The sequence below is a fragment of the Bombus terrestris genome, chromosome 6, assembly GCF_910591885.1.
Source record: "Bombus terrestris chromosome 6, iyBomTerr1.2, whole genome shotgun sequence".
Classification (NCBI taxonomy): Eukaryota; Metazoa; Arthropoda; class Insecta; order Hymenoptera; family Apidae; genus Bombus; species Bombus terrestris.
Window position 1 is genome coordinate 3,874,127 of NC_063274.1, and position 11,993 is coordinate 3,886,119.

General features: G+C 28.7%; 3 protein-coding genes across 4 annotated transcripts; 1 reads left to right on the forward strand and 2 right to left on the reverse strand.

Moving 5' to 3' along the window:
• Positions 1-2,040: 2,040 nt before the first annotated feature.
• Positions 2,041-6,484, reverse strand: LOC100651679 (coiled-coil and C2 domain-containing protein 1-like). Of its 2 annotated transcripts, XM_048406892.1 has the most exons (12): positions 6,345-6,484; positions 6,139-6,271; positions 5,933-6,045; positions 5,488-5,848; positions 5,039-5,410; positions 4,532-4,906; positions 4,082-4,452; positions 3,838-4,013; positions 3,498-3,761; positions 3,200-3,238; positions 2,730-2,820; positions 2,041-2,645 (listed from the first exon to the last, which is right to left on the reverse strand). In XM_048406892.1, exons 1-12 carry the CDS (start codon positions 6,402-6,404, stop codon positions 2,526-2,528), a joined length of 2,475 nt encoding a protein of 824 aa, XP_048262849.1. In that variant the 5' UTR covers positions 6,405-6,484; the 3' UTR covers positions 2,041-2,525. The 2 variants fall into 2 exon arrangements, with proteins under 2 accessions (XP_048262849.1, XP_048262850.1); XM_048406893.1 differs by lacking the exon at positions 3,200-3,238.
• Positions 6,457-9,308, forward strand: LOC105665822 (V-type proton ATPase subunit d). Its single transcript, XM_012309262.2, has 7 exons — positions 6,457-6,591; positions 7,066-7,282; positions 7,409-7,759; positions 7,889-8,046; positions 8,256-8,432; positions 8,551-8,628; positions 8,706-9,308. The coding sequence occupies exons 2-7, from the start codon at positions 7,162-7,164 to the stop codon at positions 8,865-8,867; spliced, it is 1,047 nt and encodes a 348-aa protein (XP_012164652.1). The 5' UTR covers positions 6,457-6,591; positions 7,066-7,161; the 3' UTR covers positions 8,868-9,308.
• On the reverse strand, positions 7,909-11,942 carry LOC100651919 (probable tRNA(His) guanylyltransferase). The gene is made up of 3 exons (XM_003395850.4): positions 11,303-11,942; positions 10,857-11,101; positions 7,909-10,696 (listed from the first exon to the last, which is right to left on the reverse strand). Exons 1-3 carry the CDS (start codon positions 11,670-11,672, stop codon positions 10,238-10,240), a joined length of 1,074 nt encoding a protein of 357 aa, XP_003395898.2. The 5' UTR covers positions 11,673-11,942; the 3' UTR covers positions 7,909-10,237.
• Positions 11,943-11,993: the final 51 nt, after the last annotated feature.

The window sequence follows — 11,993 nt, forward strand, 5'->3', positions numbered from 1 at the left end:
TTCTTCGTATGGTAAACTATAAATCATAATGGTGTAAGTCAGTCCATCTCTGTTATTCATAAAATGAAATATGTTATTTTTATTATTGTAAAAGAACACATATTTCTTAGAATTAAGAAAATATATTACGACTGAGAATAAAATTATAATTCGATTAACTATCAAATTACGAATAATTCACTTACAGATTATAAAATTTACAAATTTAATATTTTTAAAAGTTCCATTTAAATCAATATAATTCTCAGCCTGTTATATTTTGTGACAATCAAAAGATTTTAATATTGTTACGCACTCGTATTTCTATATTTATGAACTATTTTCTCTATTGATATTAGAAATAATATACGAAAATAACATTTTATTATTCTACCGGTTACATATACATATATATTTTTTCTATCTTATATTATATAAACCGATATATAATTCTCAATGGTCAATATATGTATAATGTATATGGATCACTAACCTAACCTCCAGCACAAATACTTCAAACTTCTGTATACATAAAAAGAGCCAGAATGCAGTAATAAAATTTATTATAATCTATCGATTTTTCAACATTTTGCGAACGTTCAAAGGTTAGAATTAAATCGCGCACAAAGAACTAACGTAGCTAACGATCAGATAGGGCTAGCCAACGAGATTGGTGAATCAAGGCAGGCCAAAGGGTTGAGAACAAACATCGTTAATTTGCACGCAGAATCCCGCTGGCTGAGGCCGAAAGGTCAACATTAACCGCGGTATGTATATACTCGCCAAACACTCTGCACTGAACTGTGTAATCCAGATTCGCGGTACGCCGAAGTTTCGGTTGCCCTGCGCCCTTTCAGCCGACCTAATTGTCTAATTGGCAAATAAATCCCATTGTTTTCCAATAGTGAGAGATCGATACGCGCACCGCGGGAAAGACTTTTGTGCCTAACCGATGGAAATCGAGCGACGACGTGGTCGAACAGTGTTTCGGGAACCACTAGACACACTAGTGTTCGACACGGTGGGTGTCAATCGCTTTTGTGTACCAATCTTTTCGAGCATCCTTTACCGCACTCTGACCCTTTCGTATGTGGATTACAAAAGGCCGATGAGTTATAAAGATCGTTTCGAAGAACTGATTTTTTTTATTTAGTTTTCCGAGAAATTCTAGTCCAGTGTGAAATATGTATTTGATTTAAATCGTATTGTGGAAAGAAATACAATACTTAATGAATAGAAGCTCGTGCAAAAAGAATCTCTAAGCTGGTCGTAAATCTCCTATAACTATTATAGGGAAATGATAAATTTTCTTTTTATTTTTTGTGCTTTTTGATTTTATATCGTAATTTCTATTTCATTGCAAGTTTACGAATTCGTTATATATTTTGTCTTAATTATATTTTGCAATCGAATATACGTCATTTGTCAATAACTGCGTTAAAATCGATATATTTACTATTAATTTAAGATCAAATCACGATAAAAATATTCAAATTACTTTATATACATATATGTAACATTCAAAAATATGTTAAGATAACTTTATTTATGAAATACGATGATTTTTATGTTAAAGCTCATGCCTTATGTTTATTTTATTAAATCGATTATTTGTTTGTATATTATGGCGAATAAATATCTCGTAAGTATTATATAAATTACAAGGATTTGTGGTGATTAGAATCACGTAGATGAGAATGAAACAGTAGAATGACGAACTGGAAGGAGACAGAGTTGAACGATTATCAGACAATAGTTTGTTAGTGGGGTTCACCTGCTGTATTGTTCTCTGGAAATGTGGATTCAGCTTCAGTTCGCAATCGTTCCTTCTCCGCGTTTAAATTGTTCGATATGTACAACCGATAGTCCCTTACGTGCATGCTAATTAAGTTCAGTTATATTTAGGGCTCAATTATTTAAACACGTTCCCTTTTAATTAATCTATAATATTTGAATCCCAAATTAATTTCAAATTAGTAACTCAACGATATAGTTAGTAAGCCTTTATATTTATTAATAATCTTATACTTATCTTAAGAGGTAATTTATATGTTTAGAATATAATTTTCAATTTCTTTATTTAAACAATAAATGATTACAAAATTATATTTATAAAATTGCTCATAATGATAATTCAAGTTTTTTGCTAGGATCTGTAACTAATCATAATTTAATATAAAAAAACAAAGCAGAGGAATATACCATTTGTTTCTATATATTAAGATTAAAAAAATAATTATCAGCCATACATACATACATGATGTTTACAAATTTTTGCATATTGTGCTTCAATATTTACATATTAAATTATGCTTCTGTACATATTTATTATTTATTATATTTCTATGACGGCTGAATGCTTATGTTATATTATACAAATTATTTCTTTTGTTGTTGATATACATATTCATATCAACTTGATTAAAGCTGTTAATAAAACAAAATACGTATTTCTATCACATCTTGATCAGCAAGTTACATTTCCAAAGCCTCGATGGTGCAATCGCTGACAAAATAAATTTACAATCGCTATTCCAGGATATTAATCAATAATCAATAACTAGCCACTTGTCTGTAATCTTTTCTATCTGCTTTGTAACAATCGGATTTCTCAAACGTATTTTTAACTCAAGTTTCCCACCTGTTGGCTTCCTTCCATCCATTAACTACGATAATATAGTATTTCTTTAATATAAGAATTACGTATTTAATTAGAAAATAATATTTAACAAATAGTCTTTATTATTTACCGGAAACGAGTCATGAAGTACACATTGAGTTTCCAAGGGTTGTAATTTGACTGTCACTGTACCTAAGAGACTATCGCTTCTAAAAAATCCTCTGCAAAATAAAAAATACAAATTACATACAGTAGCAAAAGGACGTTTGAATATTTGGGACTCATACAATTTAAATCTAAAATCTGTAAATACAAGTTTACGTTGTTACAGCCTGCTCGTGCAATATGAGCATCATAGAAATCAAGTGTATTAATTTACAACAATAATTATTTACAACCAAACATTTTTTTCTATAATCGACTTTCATTCCTCTTATTTCGAAATATTTACTTAATAACGCCTCAGTCTTATAATAAATGCGCTTTTTGAAAAAAAAAGAAGAATAAGAGGAAAAAAGAAAACGAATAAAGCAATAGCACATTATCTCTGGTTCATAATTTAGAAGCTGAATGCTTTACAAAAGTACGAAATTTTCATACCTTGAGTTAATGCAACACAGGATGGAATTCAGCGAGCATCTGCAAGCAACGTACTAATCTATTTACTATCTTCAATATTATTATATCTAATATATAATTATATTTTATCCTTAAAAATATTATTTACAAACAACAGATGACATTATATTATTTTACCAATGTTTTTAATTGGAAAAATAGTATAAGTATCGGAAAGAAACTTATTATAAATTATTTAAAAATATATACACGTTATAAAACTATAATATTGTTAAAATACGAATAAATCATAATTTGATTACGTCGCTTTTTTCATTACCCTTTAGCCCAAACTTGACATTTTAATGCATGTCTTTTGAATGTTCGTTGACACGGTCTTGATAAACGATCTATTCCAGTTAATGGAAATACTGCTTCATATTCTGGGTTACACGTTCCTTTAACAGTAGCCGTTCTATCTGATGGAGGATTATCTGAAGGATAAGGGAATTCAAATATGACATAAGTATCTGCATCTTTCGAATAATTTATTCCCCTGATTATTGAAATTTCTATGTCACTATCGCTTAAATCTGTGCAACTCCTGTAAAACAATATATTTACAATTACAATGTAATAATTCTATTAACTAACGTAGTGAAAAACTTTACTATACTAACTGAACTATAGTATGAGTTTTTATCTCGTAATGATGTTGTGGTGATGGTAATGCATCACGTTTTCGAACTGTTAGCATATCTAGATCTCGTTTATAATTCAGTGCTAGACGTTCCCATTTATTATATCCGGATACATCTCCTAATGCTTTACAATGATCTCTGGTGCATAAACACCACTATAATAAAATTACATAATTTACGATTAAAGATTTATAAATTTACTTTACCTGTGTCATCAGTTTACCTTAATTTGTTTCATTAATTGTGACTCAAGATTCTCATAAATTTCTTCATCCGTTCCAATTACTTTCTCTGAACAATCTTCAGTATCGACTACTGTAAAACTATCATCCAATAAACCTATTATACTATCTGCATTAAGCTCAGTTTTTGCTGCTGGAGATAATGGTATAGAATTCATATCAACTGGTAAGCCTCCTCTACTAGCTTCGATCAGTGGATCCATTGCTTTTGCTTGTCTTAGATAAGTACGGGCTAATTCTATATCTCCTTCTTTTTTTGCGTTAAGAGCAGCTTGCTTTAATTCATGTTGGCGTTGTTGTAATAAAGCTAACTGTTTCTCAGCACGTGATGTCTTTTGATTTTGCTTCTTCCCTATCATTTAAATTATATATTAATTAGATATTATAATAATGATAGATTATTCTATAAATCATAACATTTTCTCAACTACCTATTTCTGCTTTTGCAGGAGGGACAGGAACTTTTGGATCTGTAGAAACTTTATTTTCAGGTAGTTTAGATTCTGTACTGGTTGGCATTATTAAATCTGACGGTTTTCCATTTTTATCTGTTGCTGGATCAGGTACAGATTGCGAAGGAACTGTAAGGGGCTCAAAACCAGGTATAGTAGGTAATTCATCAAAAGGAACGAGTTTTCCACGAGCATGTAATTTAATAGCATCTTCAAATTGTTTGCAAATGCGGCCATATCTGCGAGCTTTAGACGAGTTTCCTTCACCTTCTGCAGTTGCTTTTATTTTTTTACATGCTTCAAGACGTTCTTTTAAAGCAACCTCTAAATTTTCTGAACTTGATGGTTTCACTTCTGTTTTTCCAATAAAACAAAACATTAGAAGTATAATTATTTTTAACAAATTTAATTCACTTCATGTGTTTAATGTCATTTTCGTAATATTATATGCACAAAGTAAATTATTAAATTACCATAAAAATTTACCTGTTGAGGCAATGTCTTCAGAAGACTTTCCCTGTGTCTCACTTTCTGTTTTTCCTGACTTTTCAGTTGATACTGTAGTAGTATCTAATCCAGGCAGATTTGGAGAAGCTGGCATATCTGATAAATCAACTGTTTCTCCTGCATTTACTGCTGCAATAACTATATCGAAATGTTTGGCTATATTTAAACATTGAAGAGCCTCTTTCATGTTACTAGCTCTTTTCCATGCTATTGCTGCCATTTTATATTGTTGCTGTCTATCTTTCAATAATTTTAATGCCTCTTCATCTATACTTTTTATTGGAGCAGACTCTTCAACAATATTATTTTCTGCAGGATAAGTATCAGCCTCAGCTACAGTGGTAGTTTCTTCTAAAAAATATAGTATTACAAAATTATAAAATCAAATCATAACAAAAAAAGAAATATGGCTTTCCATTAAATAATACCTATAAATTCTGTTTTATTAGATACTAGTACTTTCTCAGTTGTTTCAGCTGTAGCATGTGGTGGTAATTCCGGTGGTATATCGTTTTCGTTAATAGATTTTCCTGCCTCAGCATTTTTCAATAATTCTGTAAGTGTCTTAATACCTCTGCTAAACCTTCTTGCACGACTTAATTCATTTTCTCGTTTTGCTTTTTTTTCAGCAATCTCATAAAGTTGTAATCTTTCTTTTAAGAGTTTAATTATACTTTCATTATCATTTTGTGTTTCAGACTGTTCTGTGTTTTCAGTTACTAAACATTCTTCTTTCTCTGGAGTCATAGACTCAGAAATTCCCTCATTCGTAATCATTTTAAGTTCACTCTGACATAATATAAAATATTAAAAATGATTTTAATATAACTAAACAGCTACTAGAAATAAAAACACAAATGATAGAATTTATACCAATAATTCTGGATCATCCTCTCCATCAGATACCTCTTCTTCAAAATTTATATCTTTCATACTTTCAGTTACTATTACATCTAAATTTTCTTTAGGAACTGGTTTACGAGATGCTATGCGAATGATAAAATATATCAATATTGCATTTAATATCTTATCAATCGTACAGATAATTAATAGTAAGCATACAAATAATATTTACTTACCAGTACGTCTAGATTTTTCAACATTGTCATCACCAGATGTTAAAGCTATTAATTCAGCTTCTAAATCGTCATCGTCATTTATAAAGTCATTACCTATATCATCTAACGTTGCTGGCACATCAAAAATTCCATACTGTTAAAAGATATTATGTTTAGAAAAATGTAACCAATCGAAAAGTAAGGTTAAAAGCATTATAAGATAATACTTGTGCAAGACTGCCAGTGGGTTTTGTTTGCCGTTTTGAATTCTCTCTCTTTCCAAACATACTACTTCGTGTAATATATTCTACCACAAATCAATTGATAATTAGTAAAATATCAAGAACACTTAAATTGATTAAATACGTCACAGGTAAAAAGCGTATTACATCAAAACTGTCTTCTGGACTAGCATGCGTCATTCACTATACAATGCAAAGAAGTAGTAATACAACCTCGGTTTCAACATATGATGTAAATATATTTCAAATTTAAACTCAATTTATTACTTCTTAAATTAATTTTTTGAATATATTAAGTACATTAAGTTTTGCATACTTTCAAAACCATAATATATTTACTGTTTTATAATATGTTTTTCTGTGTGCATCTGTCATTTTTTGTATATTGTTGTGGGATCACTACAAAATAACTTAGTATATAGTGTTAAATCAAAGTATTTTTTTAAATTTGATATAATACATAATAACACAAAGGAAAAATGTGAAAGGTTTTTTGTATTTAACTAGATTAATGATTATTTTAATATAATCTTTGACCTGTTGTAAACTATTGTATATTATTTTGCATTATTAGAAAATAGTTACTAAAATTTGAAAAAATTAAATTTAAATAGATCAGTTTGATCAAATATCGATAGCTACTCGAAGTCGATATCATTCAGAAATTTAGCCATTTTTTCATGGTTTGCAACAAACTTCTCGCTAGATGGTCATATGATCGACACGAAAAAGGGCGAGTCCGATTTCAACTTTGACGTATCGGTATTTCAATTGGAGTAATTGTAATAAACGATCCTCCAAAATGAAGGGTTGTATGTTTAACATCGACGGAGGATATTTAGAGGGCCTTTGCCGAGGCTTTAAATGTGGAATTCTTCAACAAAGTGACTATCTTAATCTTGTACAATGTGAAACTCTTGAAGGTAAGTTTTACCCAACACTTACATTTCAGTTCCAGAAACAATAAAAATTATCTGAAACTTAAAAAGTACATGATATTCAATTTATTATTGATACCTATCGATATTAATTAATTTTTACTTCCACAGATTTAAAACTACATTTGGCTGGTACAGATTATGGCAGTTTTTTAGCTAATGAGCCATCACCACTTTCTGTTAGTGTGATCGATGATAAATTAAGAGAAAAGCTTGTTGTGGAATTTCAACATATGCGCAACCATTCTGTAGAACCTTTGTCACAATTTTTAGATTTCATTACTTATAGTTATATGATCGATAATATTATTTTACTAATTACTGGAACTTTGCATCAAAGACCAATTTCAGAGTTGATCCCTAAGTGCCATCCTCTAGGCAGTTTTGAACAAATGGAAGCTATTCATGTAGCAGCTACACCTGCTGAACTTTATAACGCAGTTTTGGTAGACACCCCTTTAGGTATGAAATATATCTAAACATGTCTTAAAATTTTTATGTAATATATTGAAAGCATAAAATAGTTTGTATTCCTTAATCATATCTTGATTTATTATTTTTTACTATATTAAATATTCAATGAAATTCTAGCACCCTTTTTTGTGGATTGCATTTCTGAACAAGATTTGGATGAAATGAACATAGAAATAATCAGAAATACATTATACAAAGCTTATTTGGAAGCGTTTTATAAATTTTGTAAAAAAATTGGTGGGACAACTGCAGATACTATGTGTGAAATACTTGCGGTATTAAATTTTCTCAAATTAATATTTTATATAATCAATGACAACTTATCTATTGTTTTCTTTTTTATTTTCTTCAATCCATACACTGTATGTGTTTGTGGGTATAAATCTCATTTCTAACTTACAAATTTAAGATTACGACCAGTATAATGAATGTAAATTAACATAATCCAATAACATAATTTATTAAATACGAATTATTTGTACAGTTTGAAGCTGATAGGCGAGCAATTATTATAACCATAAATTCATTTGGAACTGAATTGGGTAAAGATGATAGAGCAAAATTGTATCCACGTTGTGGAAAATTAAATCCAGATGGATTAGCTGCATTAGCAAGGGCTGATGATTATGAACAGGTCAAAGCTGTAGCAGAATACTTTGTTGTATGTATATGTTCCAAAAATAAGATCTTATACTTTTTAAGAAATTTATATCTCTGAATTCATATACAATATACATTTATATAGATGTATTAATTTTACATTTGAATTATTTTTTCAGGAATACAGTGCTTTGTTTGAAGGTGCAGGTAACAATCCTGGTGATAAAACTTTAGAAGATAAATTCTTTGAGCATGAGGTAAATTTAATATTGTCACAAAAGTTAATGTAGCAAAATATCTTTAAATTTTTTTAATTTTAATATTATTACCACAGGTTCGCTTAAACGTTCATGCTTTCCTTCAACAATTTCACTTTGGAGTATTCTACAGTTATCTTAAATTAAAGGAACAAGAATGCCGTAATATTGTATGGATAGCGGAATGTGTTGCACAAAAGCATCGTGCTAAAATAGATAATTACATTCCAATTTTTTAATAAATTTCTTGATGTTTTGTTGATCATTTATATTTAACTATGCAACAATATCATACGATAAAAGTAAATTTTCCTTCTTATTTTTATTTCTTAACCACGAATAACTAATAATTCTGCAGTATTTCATATTATGGAGAAAAAGCAAATGTAAATTGAAAAAAAATATAATTATTTCATTAATAACTGAGATAAACAAATAAAACTATGTCTCTAGCCAAATTGAACAGATGATATTGAAAATTATTATACATAAAATTATTATTTAGTAAGAGTTTATATTATATAGGTGTACATAGTGTATTTTATTGTAGCAGTATATATTATGTTTGATATTTTCAGATGTTGTAATTATTGATTCTACTGTAATATAAAATAATATATAATGCATTCCACATAAGTTTAAAACATTCAACTCAAATAATAATATCTTATAAACTGAAACTTTTCATTTTTCTTCATTTTTACCCAAAAAAGTTAGATATTTTGCAACATACATATACATGTTAAATGTATGACCAATTATATGTCGAAAATTTAATTAGTCAGGTAAGTAAATCAGTATGTCCATACAATGAAAAAGACGAACAACATAAATATCTAACGACATACTTACAGTACTTTTATTTCTAAAATACTTATATTTTGCATGTTCTTCTAATAACGAAGCAATATTTAATGTAATAGATCGTATAATAATATTCAAATTAATCCATCATATGATAATATTCAAACTGATTATTATAGAACTTACAAACATACACATGCAGAATTATAAAATTTTATACCTGAAATTAATTCAAAATGGTTTAGTAAACTACTTTTGTGTTTATGAACAAGACTTCTTATAAAAATCTTAGTACATTTACTCTAGAGCAGCCTTTCATTTCATAAATAATTTAAGATTAATTGATACAATATTTTGCTATTAGAAAATGCGATACTGAAAGTGAATAAGTTTTAAAATATGAAATCCTAACGAAAAATATTTGTCAAATATATATGTATACGTATCCATTTCTCTAAAACACTTTTATAACATATACATATATATGTACATGTGTATATATGTATGTGAAAGTACACGTATATACATAAATATGCAATTTATCATATAAAAATATAATTTCTCTAAAAAAGTAGTAAGATAAAACTTAATTTTCAAGTGAAGAATTTACAAAGGAATCATAAATGTAGTCAGAATTATCAATTCTGTACTTTGTAATTCTTTCACTAATAATTAATATTTTATAATACTACCACTTCAGATAAAACGCGATTAAAATATTCTTAATATTACTGGAAATAAACTTCCATTATTTTCCGTTAGGATGTTTTTCAAATTTATTATAAAAAAAAATATAAAACACTTCTTATCTTCTACAAATTCGTTCACTTTCACACTGCATTCTTTCTCCATCTGATTCTCGGCTTCTTGCTGGATGCACTTCTTCTTTCATAGAATTCACATTAGCAACTGGAGGTGGTGGAGTATTATTAATATGTTTCATGTTTGTGGTTGGAGATGGTGGTTTTGTTGTTCTGATTGGATTTGAACTAACATTATTTACTAAATTTGGAGGTTGATAAGTTGCTAAACTTTTTAACCCGAGTACTTCCGGGTTTTCTTTCCAGAAACGGTCTCCAATAATATCATCTACCAATGGAACCACTGCAGGTTTTAATCTACCTGTCCCATCAGGTATTAATTTCCTTATAAGTGTAGTACCCTTTCGAAAAAGTGGTGGCTCATTATTATAATTTATACCAAATTCTTGAAAAAGTAATTCATTCTTATGTGATGCCAATGTACCTCTAAGTTTTCCTTCTGCCTAAAAATTAAAATAAATAAATAAAAACAATAATTTTTAGAAATGTGATTCAAAATTACTAAGGTATATATAATTATTTACACATATAGATGTACATAATTATTATTTTTTTTATACACATGTACATAAATATATATATATCTATTATAAGAGAGTTTACCTGAGTTGGAGTTAGCTTTCCTTTTAATACAAGATTCCAAAAGCAGGTGTTATATAAATTGTTTACATGAGCATCAGCCTGTCGCCATGCTAAATAATCCCTTAAGTTTTTATCTGTAGGATATAATACAACACGGGCATCGAAAGATGGTGGATAATATAATTCCTTGCCTTGGAAGAAACGAGGCCAGTGATAAACATACGATGATGCAAAAAGAGAATTCACATTTGTCATCAATTTTGAAGCTAAAATATTATAAAAATGTTTTAAACAATATATTTGTATTATTAAACATTATGGAATACAAATATTATGTAACATGTAAACAATAATAATTGTATAGAAATCAATACATATACATGCACATATATATTTTTTGTTTCCATATTAATTATTTATCATCTTAAATTTATTATGTTATAAATTACTTTTTAAAATGTACGTACCTCTTCGTTTGTAAAGTTCAGTGTCTTTTCGGAAGACAAAAGAATATTCATCACTTTGACCAAAACCTAGAATGATTTCTTTAAAATCTTCCATAACCGTAATAGCCGCGCGATTCATTAATTGCAAAGCAGCTACATCATTCGGTTTAGTAAATTGATGCGCTTCACAGAATTTTGAAAAATTTCTTCCATCAATTCTAACCACAATCCAACAATTTGGCAAACAACTGTCATCACGTTCAAATTCTTTCACATATTCAAATTTACTTTTAGCCATTCTCATCAAACTTATGTGCCGGCTATTGACCACTTGTTTGACCAAGCTAATGATTTTCAGGAAGTTGCTTCCTGTTGTCAGAAAATACAACATTTCCTGAAACTGCTAAGTGTTGAAGTCTCCACTGTCGTGTTTGCTTCAGTTTGAGATGTACACAATTTGTCTCATAAATTCACAAAGAACTTATTAAAAATCTGTTATTGACTTTTTATGACAAAATAAATTACCGTTTGATACATATGTATATTTCTAAATAACCACGTGCGCGTTTATTGGTTAGGTATAATTGGTTAACTAGTAGGCTAGCAGCTGTATAGTGGGTATATACAAAGATATGCACAAGTTAAATAAGATACTATATTGTAACAAATTCTTGTGAATTAAAGATATTTAAATAAAATACATTAAGATTTT

What these genes read in the sequence shown, in the direction of transcription:
- LOC100651679 (XM_048406892.1), bottom strand. Translation starts at nt 6,404, where the DNA reads ATGTTTGGAAAGAGAGAGAATTCAAAACGGCAAACAAAACCCACTGGC. An exon ending in TAATAAAACAGAATTTATAG is followed by an intron (nt 5,411 to 5,487) that starts GTATTATTTAAT and finishes TATATTTTTTAG; the next exon opens with AAGAAACTACCACTGTAGCT. An exon ending in AATTAATGAAACAAATTAAG is followed by an intron (nt 4,014 to 4,081) that starts GTAAACTGATGA and finishes ATTTTATTATAG; the next exon opens with TGGTGTTTATGCACCAGAGA.
- LOC105665822 (XM_012309262.2), top strand. Translation starts at nt 7,162, where the DNA reads ATGAAGGGTTGTATGTTTAACATCGACGGAGGATATTTAGAGGGCCTT. An exon ending in CTATGTGTGAAATACTTGCG is followed by an intron (nt 8,047 to 8,255) that starts GTATTAAATTTT and finishes TTATTTGTACAG; the next exon opens with TTTGAAGCTGATAGGCGAGC. An exon ending in CTGTAGCAGAATACTTTGTT is followed by an intron (nt 8,433 to 8,550) that starts GTATGTATATGT and finishes TTATTTTTTCAG; the next exon opens with GAATACAGTGCTTTGTTTGA.
- LOC100651919 (XM_003395850.4), bottom strand. Translation starts at nt 11,672, where the DNA reads ATGTTGTATTTTCTGACAACAGGAAGCAACTTCCTGAAAATCATTAGC. An exon ending in TGAACTTTACAAACGAAGAG is followed by an intron (nt 11,102 to 11,302) that starts GTACGTACATTT and finishes ATAATATTTTAG; the next exon opens with CTTCAAAATTGATGACAAAT. An exon ending in GAAAGCTAACTCCAACTCAG is followed by an intron (nt 10,697 to 10,856) that starts GTAAACTCTCTT and finishes TTTAATTTTTAG; the next exon opens with GCAGAAGGAAAACTTAGAGG.